This window comes from Pinus tabuliformis, chromosome 9 (assembly GCF_031772625.1).
Source record: "Pinus tabuliformis cultivar Carrire ecotype Pingquan chromosome 9, CPIR1, whole genome shotgun sequence".
In the NCBI taxonomy this organism is placed as follows: Eukaryota; Viridiplantae; Streptophyta; class Pinopsida; order Pinales; family Pinaceae; genus Pinus; species Pinus tabuliformis.
In genome coordinates, this window is record NC_142307.1 from 1,225,919,236 (window position 1) to 1,225,930,631 (window position 11,396).

Sequence of the window (11,396 nt, forward strand, 5' to 3'; positions counted from 1 at the left end):
GATAAATATATCTATTTCATCTATAAATTAAACTACAAATAACATTACTTAAACTAAAACGTACAGTATACATTACTACACTGTACGTACAGTGTACAGTATACATTACTACACTGTACGTACAGTGTACAGTGTACATTACTACACTGTAGTAGCAGAGACTTTGCTTCCATTCGTGTATAACTAACAACCAAATAGACTCTCGAATACTAAGATTTAAATGCGAGTGACAACCAGGATTTGGATTTTAGTTTTGACATGTCCCATCAGACCACCGAATTGCTCGGTGCCATGGTTTTGTTTATCATAAAAGTAAATGCCATGGTAGAAAACTCTCCTTATTTATTTTGATTTTTGACTTTGGGAGGAACAGAGCCGAGAAAAATTGCGGTCATGAAAAATACAGCAGTACGTGTCACGCAATTAACGAATGAATCACCGAACATGTAGGCACACACGGTCGTTGTCCTCGTCGCGAACCCGAAGAAAGTCGGCCGAGTGCGCCTTAACTGTAAATTAGCCGTGATTTTTGGAGCTGTCAGGCGGGTGGGGCCCTCACTGCTACCCTGCCCCACCAGCCGGAGAAAGCACGGAAATGCTGCTCCATACGCTCAAAAATATCCTCGCTCTCGAGTCTCACTCACCTCTTCCCTGATTGTACACCACACCCCTTCCTTCCTCGTAGGTCCCTTGATACTGGAGAGGCGCGCAATGGACTCACGATATAAATACACGGCTTCATTCTCATTCCCACTCAGATCTACAATCTCACTCACATTAAAGAGCTCAACTAGTTGTGCTACTTTTTTCTCAACAAATTCACAACTAGTGTGTTTCTTGAATAGAGATGGCCTCCGCCAAACCCACACATGCTGCATGCTCACTCTCCTACATATTTTCCCTCCTCATTCTGTTGGCCATTGCTGCGCATGGAGTACACAGTGAGTTCTTTGATCTCTTTTCTTGCTTTCCATCTTCATCTTGAATTCCCATTGATCTTTTGTTATAGGAATTACTTCATGTTTGTAACAGTCATTGGCTTCATAAGGTTATCCAAGGCTTAATTTGTATGATGGAGCTGATGTACTGTATGCTTTTTTCAGGCGCCTTTCTGACTTGCGAGGAGCTGCCCGCGGAAGTCTGCGCTTTCTCGGTTTCTTCCACTGGTAATAGATGTGTGCTCGAGAAGGCTCTAATGTTGGACGGCACCCTGCAATTTCAATGCCAGGTACCTTTTAATTATTAATTTCTCATAAACTCGAGATTTCACAACTAGCATAGCCGGTGATGATCCTGAGTCCTGACTAACAATATTTGCATATAACTTTAGTCGTCCGTTGTGGTCGCTGAGAAATTGGCGGAATGGATCGAGAGCGAGGAGTGCATAAATGCCTGCGGCTTGGAACGCATGGCCGTGGGAATGTCCACCGATTCTCTACTCGAACCAGAATTTAGTGGGAAGTTATGTTCTTCCGAGTGCCGCAACAATTGCCCCAATATCGTCGATCTCTATGTCAATCTCGCTGCAGGAGAAGGTCTTCCCTCAGATCTTTCACTTTCTCTTCTCAGTAATAAGTCTTTATTACTTAGATAGCTGATCCGAGGTGAATTGCAGGAATTTCGTTGCCGAGAATGTGTGAATATCAGAAAACCAGATCTCGTATGCTGATCGCGGAATCTCTGTCAAGTTCTTCAAAGCCAAAGTCAAGCATCCATCACAAGTCATTTGTAGCCCCCGGACCGTATGGCAGCCACCTGGTGGAGTTGGGAGCTTCTGTGCCTGCACCCATCTAAGGTACACTATTTAAGACGTACACAAGAGTACAGCCAACGTCTATATATTATAGATACTCGCTTTAAATGGTAGTTGTCAGATCACAGTTTTCTTACTCTCTATTCCAGCAAAGGTATGGCAATGGTATTTTTAGCGGAATCATGAGATCCCATTTAAAAGATAAGAGTATTTTTAGTAGAATAATGAGCTCACAACTCACATTTAAATGACAAAGGTATCTTTTAGCTGAACCCTGAGCTGACAGCTCACATTTATATAATATATAAGGGTTAACAGTATACATGATAATGATATTTTTAGCCAAATAATAAACTGACAACTCACATTTACAGCAAATCTGCATAAGGGTTAGCAATATACAGTATAGTAAAGCTACTATTCTACACAAATTCTTAAATGTTGCATTGAATTAATGCAATTTTTGTGTCTGATTGGCAGGTTCATTCTACCTAGTACCGATACCTCTCCTCTGTCCGATGTCAGCATTAGTTTGGCGTAGAGTAACGAAGTGTATTATTCCGTTTTCGAATAGGAATTAAAGGAAAGGTTGAACGTGTTTTAACTGGGCAGTTATCCGCAGAGTGAGCTACAGACATACATACATACATTTACAAATACGGAGAGACTAGCAGCTTTCTACATATGAAGTTCCTATATGTACGCGATCTACAGTATATTTGACATCAGAGCCGTCGTTTTGTGATATTTTATAATGTCTATTTTCACTTATCCGGGCAATTACAGTTCCGCTTTTTGCTGCGAAGTTTCTTAAGCATCAGAAATTATTGTGTATTTTCATGTTTGAAATTTGAATTAGCTTTAGAGAGGGCATGACGTCTCACAAATATCTTGATGCTGCAAACAGTGGAGAATGCGACCATGTATAGTCGCAGCGTCAATCACGTACGCACGACTTGCAAGACACAATTTTCAATACAGCTGTTTTTCGTTTGTCCTCTGGGAAATAATGATAATAAATCGTTTGTCTTCACATCGGATTTCATTGCTGTCGGAAAACATGATGACTCATTAACTCTTAACTTCAAATTAAATACTGAGTAATTTTTAGTTTTATGATTAAATATAATGTTAATATTATAAACTTTTTGAGGATGGAAAGAAATAGAATAAATTGTTGTTATTAGTAATAATAATTAGGATCGTTACTTTTAAATTATTATCATTATAATAGGGCGGAGTGGATGAGAAAAGTTTATGCTAAAATATTGTTGGAAGGCAAATATATTGTATTTCCTCACTTTGCGCGCTTACTGTATCACTTTCACTTTGTACGAGGATGGGTGGAGGCCACTCTTGAAATTGAAGACTAAAGGATGGGGATGTCCCTGGGGAGAAAGTGAAAGGATGGGGATGTCGGTGGGGAGAAGGTGAATAATATTGTTCGGGGCAAGAAAGGGATCCACATATTTTTTTAGTTTTATTTTTAGTAAGAGATTATATTTTTTTTATTTCTTTTTATAGTATTATTTTTTTAGATTATTATATTTTATTGGATATTTTTTTAATAGATATTTATTTATTTTCTTTCAATTAGAATAAAATTAGAAAAAGAAAGTGAATAAATAAAAATTGAGTAAACATATTATATTTGGTTGAGTGTTTGTTTTTTTTTTCTACATTCTTATTTTCACTAATAATGTTATATTTACTTCACACCTATCTCTCATCTTTCTATTGAAAATAAGGGTTTATCTTAACTTTCATATAATTTTTTCTCTTATTTTTACTATCCTAATTAGTATAAAACTTTCTTCTATATCTCCGCACATCCTCCCTTTCATGTAAAAAATATTTGATGATGTAAAGCACAATGTCACATATATTGTAAACTAATAAGCACAACTATATTTGATATAAGGAAAAATGTTCAAAATTAAGGGTGAGTGGATTTTTTCATATAGAATTTTAAAATTTTGATATGTAAGTATAAGAAAAAATCTTCAAATTGAAGGGGGAGTGGATTTTTTCTTATAGAATTTTAAAATTTTGAAAATTTTGATGTGTAAGTGTATTATTATGTGTAAAGAAAAAATATTGAATTGTAATAATTTGTTTATGAATTAGAAGTAAATAAATTTATATATATATATATATATATATATATATATATATATATATTTAAAATGTATATATTTTTAAAATGTTTAATAATATTATGGATTATAGAATTTTTAGCTCAAAAGTTATTGATATAATCAATAAATTAATAATATATAAATATATTATTTTATATAAAGGGAAAAAATTGATAATTTATAATAAATAAAAAAGTAAATTTGATGTAGAGGAAATCTTTGGGTATATTGTGTGTTTTTATTGATACGCTTAACATTTTGAGTGAACATTTCATCCACATTTCATCCATCTTCAGAGACAATAAGTTTTTGATGATGTGAAGAGTGCTAGACCCATTTTAAATAGAAGATGGAGTTAGAATTTAGCAGTTAGGGAGAATAATGAGATTGTTGGTTAATTTTTTTTATAAAGATATTAATAAAAATTAGAAATTGAATAGCATTCAATCAACTGAGGTAAATAATAATAAAAATATACTCAATTTGATAATAGTAAAAAAATGTATTATTTTCATGTTGTTTTATTTAAGTTAGTTAAGAGCAGGTCAAATTAAGGTTAAATGTGAATATGGATTGAAATGAAATCACAGTTTATTAATTTGGAATAAAAATACTACTATGTGAAAAAATTAATATTATTATTTGGAAAATTTCAATTAGAGATAAAATTATTAATTAATTAAATTGAACTAATATTAATTTGATAAAAAATAGTAAATATTAAAATTAAACTAATATAGATTGAAAACGGATATATATATATATATACTATTATTATAATGATATATAATAAAGAAATAAGATTAGATAAAAATATACCAAATTTGATAATAGAAAAAATGTATTATTTTCATGTTGATAATGTAGTTAAAATTATTAATTTATTTTAATTGAGTTAGTTAAGAGTGGATCAAATTAAGTTAAATGTGAATATGGATTGAAATGAAATCATGGCTTATTAATTAGGGAAATAGTAATAATTAAAAAGAATATTAGTTTTGGTAAATTTGAATTAAATATAGAATTATTAATTAATCAAATTGATAAAAGATATAGTAAATATTAAAATTAAATTAATATAGATTGAAAATGGGTATATATCTATCTATCTATATATATAGATATAGATATATATATATAATAAAGAAATATAATTAGAATAAAACTGATTATGAAAACAATAAAATGAATATATTTAAAATTGGTTAAAATAGAATAAGAATTAATGAGAAAATTAACTAACTTATGATATAAAATATTTTGTTTGAGGAAAGAGACTAATAATTAAACAAGACAAATATAGATTAGCCAAGAGAGATAACAATCAAATTATATAGTGACTTAAAAGAGAAGATAGATAGGACTAAAAGAAAATATATGATTAAAGGAGCTTTGTAGGTGTGGTTTTTCAATGTAGGATTTTCCTAGCAGGTGATTGATAAGGGATTGTGAATCCCCATATAGGTACGAAATGAATTTTTTTCATGAGATTTTTTCTTGTTAATTTTTATCAATTTTAATCAAAATACGACAAAGATTTTTAAAATCTTCAGTTTAAATGCCTAAGCTTTACAGCCTACTAAATCCATTTATGCATTCAAAAATGAATTTTAAACAACAAAAAATCTTGAAATTGTATTGGCCAAATTTGGTGAATTCTAGTGAAAAAGACAATGTCCTTTATAAGTTAGACTATATATATATATATATATATATGACTTGATATACCCATTTCAATGTATATTATATTAATTTTAATATTTACTATATCTTTTTTATCAATTTGATTAATTAATAATTTTATTTTTAATATAATTTTTCCAAATAATAACATTAATTTTTTTAATTATTAATATTTTTATCCCAAATTAATAAATCTTGATTTCATTTCAATCCATATTCACATTAATTTAATTTTACTTACTCTTAACTAATTTAATTAAAATAAATTAATATTTTAAACTACTATCCATATGAAAATAATAATTTTTTTTGACTATTATCAAATATTTTTATTGTTAGATTTTAGGCTTTTGTGATCCATAATGTGGTTCATCCTCAGGACAATAATAATTATTTACCCATATTAACTTGAGTTTGTTAATCTATATTCAATTTCTAAGTTTTATTAATATTTTTATAAAAGAAATTTAATCAAGGGTCTCACTATTCTCACCCTCCCTAAGTGATAAATTCTAACTCCATCTTCTATTTAAAATTGGCCTAACACTCCTTACATCATTAAAATCTTATATCTTATTGTCTCCAAAGATGAGTGAAGTGTTCACCCGAAACTTCGAACATATTAATAACAACACACAGTATACCGAAAGATTTCTGCCTCAAATTAATTAATGTGAAAATATTCATATTAAAATAAATAAACTTTCAAATAATTTTAACCTACAAAAAAATTATTTTAAACTCATTTTTCAATAATATTAAATGAGATAAAAATAAACCAATCATGTTGAATAGATAAATAAAATAATGTAAATATTGTATTATTTTTAATATTTATTGACTTGTCATATATATATATATATATATTTATACTATATTCCTTATAAATTCAAACTTCTCGCGTCTCTTAGAAAATAGTTGTTTCTAATAATGAACCAATAAAATATAAAAAATAGGAAATATAAATAAATAAAATAAAATAAAAATTATCAATAATACTTAATTTAATCAAAATATTAAATACATTTTAAATTCATAAAATTAATAACTTTTTCCTACCCATAAATATATATAATAAAAATATAAAAGATTCCCAAATAAACATTATTATTAATAATATAATTATAATTTTATAATAATAAAATTAATAATTACGATCGGTTATTCAAAAATGTGAGGGAATGTGCATTTTAAACATCTTTATAGTTCATCAAGAGTCATATCGCTAATGTAAGGAAAACACATCGATCATATATAGAAATCGAAATCAACGTGACACAGTGAGTTTCTTTAGTGAAATGAAATAAAACGTTTAATGACTCTGAAATAAAGGGAATGTCGATTTATTCTTTTTTCAAAGTAAAATTTCTGGGTCTCACAAACATCTTAACGCTGCTCCAAATAAAGGGAAAATGCGACCCACCAGTGTCTGAGCATCGATCACGTACACACGGATTTCAATACATAATTTTGAAAGCAAACCGATTTTCTTTGACCTTTAGAAAAGTAATAATAATTTTTTGTTTGTTCTTGTTTTGATGTGTATTTATTTTTTTGGTTAAAACTCTCGGTCTCACAAATATCTCGCTGTTCCCAATAATGAAAAATGCTACCCAGCATTGTCTCAGCATCGGTCACATACGCACAGATCTCAATACAAACTTATTTTTCTTTGGCATTTGAAAAAATAAAAATAATTTTTTGTTTCACATCAAATATAATGGTGACAAAAAACATAATGTTTAATGTCTTTAATTTTAAAATTAAATAATTATAATATTTAAATTATTAAGACACAACTAGTAATTTTTTTACCTTTACATTTTGACCATTTTTTTATATATAATTTTAAATATTTTTTTTGTAATATTTAAAATTATTAATTCAATTATTTATATATATAGATATATATATTTTCATTATTCATAAAGTAGGATGATGAGTGTAGTATTAATAAGACAAAGTCGGTGGTTAGGGGATTTGAAATTTAAGAGGATTTGTATAGGGATGAAGTTGATTCTAATGGTTGTCATTAATCATTGTCAAGGATGAAGAAGGTCACGAAAATATGGTCATCATTCATAGAAGTGGCTACAACGCAAGGACAATATAAGGTCAAGACAATGTTGTAATGCTCTTGAGAAATTCACTTAGCTCGAGCCAAGGGGCTGCACAAAGATTGTATTGTCTCTTAGGAGGGAATGGAGACTCCATCATCCTTGAGCATCAAATTGATTAGGGAAATGTTTATGCTAAGTGTGGTAAGGTCCTCCTAATTTTTTGTATACCTCAATTCTATATAGACCTAGGGTGGCTTCTTGGTTGGTGGTAGAAGATCTTGATGGGTGACTGTGAGTATATGGTCCTCTTTGTTTAAGGGAATAGAGGGGTTATTTTGGTTGGAAGCTTTCTAGTGGTAAACGGTGCTAGTAGATTTATGCTCGTGGGAGGACCGTGGGAGAGGGAGCCTGTGTTGTGGAGGGGTCAAGATCAACTAGTGAGAGGAGGTATCAACTAGGTCCACAGAGGGTGGAGAGAATATTTTGGATAAGCTCAAGGATTGTGGATAAGAGATCACGCGTATTGGAATTACGACTACAAAATCCGATTTGTGGGTGGTCTAGTTTGTTATTTAATTGGTAATGACTTGACTATTAGTTCCTCCACATCAATTGCACCTCTTTGTACATAGAAATCACGTGCAAAATGAAGGGAGGGAAAACAAAAAGGATGAGGGGTAGTGGTCACCCCACAAAGGGGGAGTCTAACTTTAGGCATGACTTGAGGGTGGAGAAAGAAGTGATAGAAGTTGCATCTAGAATCAAACAACACTATTTTGGGAGTGTTAAAAGGGATCTGGAAGAACATGAGGCAACAATTAAAATCAAATGATTGGAGACAAGCAATGCTCATATTTTGTGGGAGGTAGAAGGATGGAAGAGGGATCCCTTACACTTGCATACATAAGATATCGAGTTTTTTAGGTTGGTGGAGACTTATTAGATGGTGAATACTATGATAATTCAACCTTTAAAACCAAGAAACAAGGAGGAGTAAGATATTGACACATGATTCGACAGATCTGGGTGACTGTGGTGTTAATGAGGGAGGGCAATTGTCACTCACTCGCAATGCATGAGGAGTTAATAGACAGGGATGGGTGGAATCCATCCCATGATCTCATAGTAAGCCACATTCAATGCAACTTCGAGAAGGATTTTCACACCCGGACAGAACAATTAAGCATGGAGAATAACATGAATTCAGTTACTATGCTGCAGATCGACATTCGTTCCTTCAAACTTTCAACAATGCGAGCAGAGGAGCATTAAAAGTCTAAAGAGGCTGATCATCTCAGGGGGCTTCATATCATAGGTGAAGAATTTTCATTCTGGATCATTATTGTCAGGGAGCACAATCAAGCTCGTAGGGGGGGTAGGGGACATGGACGCCAACCACTGCCTCCCTGACATGCACAAGAGGAGGAGCAGTTTGATGAGGACACCCACACACACATTCAATGTCTTGTGGTTGTGATGGAGGCAAACGAATGATGCAACACCAACAATTCTCTCTAGGCTATCATTAACTTACCAAGTAATTGAGGGAGCAGGAAGCAACTCGAGACAAGGTCGAAGGCAGAATCATAGAGGTAAATACCCACCTAGTGCATACACACACAAATTTGAGAAATTTATCTAGGGAAATGAGGAATTTGTTTCCCCCTATCGCGCCTCCTCTAGCATCCTCAAATTCAATTGATAGGTCTACAGGTGTTGAGGCTTCTCATCCAAGACAAAAAGCCCCTAACTTGGGTCCCTCTAAGCAGCCTACCAAGAAACAAAAGGTGGTTGAAAGCCACAACACACCTGAGCCAAAGGAATAAACACCGAATTCAAAGTTTGCCAAGGGAGAACCCTCCATAAAGGAGGAGGAGCCATACTCAGTGGAGTCTTCATATAATGGGAGTGGCCCCTATGGCCACCAAATGGATATGATTATCCATTCATATAGTTGGAGTAGCAAGTAAAATCTAGGAAGGATAACTACCAACAAGGCCAGACCGCAGGGAAGCAAGTGCAACCAGCCCAGGCCAAGGATCCCCAGGAAGGGGAAAATCCCAAGTAGGAAAGCCTCATTTCCAAGCTTTTAATCTTCATACTTTTTGATAGTATGATGTGTGCTTATCATAAGTTTTTATTTTAGGGTCATGGTGTCATATTATCTACTTAAGGTCAATTATGTCTTTTGTCTACTCATTTTTTTGGAGTCTTACTGTTGAAACAATGGCTTTTTACTTCTACAAAGGTGATTTGGTTTCCTTGCCAAGGGTATATGGCCTTTGCTATTTTTTCCTCGGACCACTATAGGTTGCTAGTTTAACGGTCAATACTATGGCTCATAATTTTTTGAGAGACCATCAAGTTTCCCTCTCATGGGTAGATGGTGTCTTTAAACTCTTGATGGCTACCCTGTCTCATGGGCTTATTTCTCTCCAAGCATTTTAGACTTTACTTTATGTAAATTTTTGATGATATAAAAATTTTGACTTGCCTACAAAAAAAATATATTGACACATGATTAGAGTATTCAAGGGAAAGTTTGAACTTTTTTGCAAAGGGGTCTTTAGGATCAGCATCTCAGTTAAGTAGGTGTATCAATAGGGTAGGAAAAACATGGTTGAGGATACCCCCCATCACTCTAGGAGTATGTAATCCAACCCCATTTGATATCACAAAGGATTCTTGACCTTTTGACCAAGCCAAAGATAATCCCAACTCTAACAATGTGATAAGAGAAATGGAGGTGGAGGAGATTCCACCTTCCCCTATTTTTTTATTTATGCTCTTTGGTTTAGTTCACTGGTCATTATGTCATCTATCTCAAGGCAATGATAATATTCCATGTGGTTTATCCATATATATATAAGGGAAGAAGACTTTGATAATCATGGGGATATAATATTAATGGGCATGGTGTCCCTTGTTATAGGCCTGCACTAGTTATTGATGTATTCTATTTCATATATAATATAAATTAGCAGATTCTTTTTAGCTTAAAAATAAAACAATTATATATATATATATATATATATATATATATATATATATATATATATATATATATATATATATATATATATATATATATATATATATATATATATATATATATATATATAAAGTGTGAAGCTTCATATTTAACTTATTTTGCAATACTATTAAATCAAAATATTTGATTATAATTTAATTCTTAAAGATGATTATTTTAGTTCACATCTTATACCATAATAAATCCATCTTAAATCTAGATAGTCAAAAGGGATCGAATCCCTAGAGATGTGCTTGATGAATATTTGTTGGTTCTTAATATGCCATATCTAAACTCCATGTAGAGGATAGAAGCAATTACACATTGTCCTTAAAGTCAATAACACACCATTAAAATGTTTTAACCATAAGAATTTTTTCACTTTAAATTGTGTCTGGGCCTAATGGTTTAGAGCATGTGTTTATTTTTAAGAGGTCACACATTATTATTTAGTACCTACCATAATAATGAGAAACATTTTTACTTTCAATTACTTTATGTCTATAAATATACAAATGTAGATCCATCTTAACTTTAAATTTATCATAATTCCTGTTAGAGTTGGTCTAGTCAGTCCTCCATCAGAGATCAAAACTCTTTATGCATTTCATTTTTAGGAGTCTCGCTCCATTCATTCAGTTGCATTCTGCTAGGGGCGTACCATAATATGACAGAAAAGGTCATTGCTAGTCATTTCCCCCCATGTCTGGCTCCTGCTGGCTTAGGTCTTT

The 11,396-nt window shown here is 31.9% G+C and overlaps 1 protein-coding gene across 1 annotated transcript; it reads left to right on the plus strand.

The window, feature by feature from the left end:
- The first annotated feature begins 750 nt into the window (after positions 1-750).
- LOC149152955 (uncharacterized) lies at positions 751-2,786 on the plus strand. Its single transcript, XM_089439545.1, has 5 exons — positions 751-941; positions 1,104-1,228; positions 1,331-1,535; positions 1,616-1,795; positions 2,234-2,786. The coding sequence occupies exons 1-4, from the start codon at positions 848-850 to the stop codon at positions 1,792-1,794; spliced, it is 603 nt and encodes a 200-aa protein (XP_089295671.1). The 5' UTR covers positions 751-847; the 3' UTR covers position 1,795; positions 2,234-2,786.
- Positions 2,787-11,396: the final 8,610 nt, after the last annotated feature.

Coding starts and splice junctions, on each gene's coding strand:
- LOC149152955 (XM_089439545.1), top strand. CDS start 848: ATGGCCTCCGCCAAACCCACACATGCTGCATGCTCACTCTCCTACATA. Junction 942..1,103: donor TGCTGCGCATGGAGTACACA/GTGAGTTCTTTG, acceptor TGCTTTTTTCAG/GCGCCTTTCTGACTTGCGAG. Junction 1,536..1,615: donor CAATCTCGCTGCAGGAGAAG/GTCTTCCCTCAG, acceptor GGTGAATTGCAG/GAATTTCGTTGCCGAGAATG.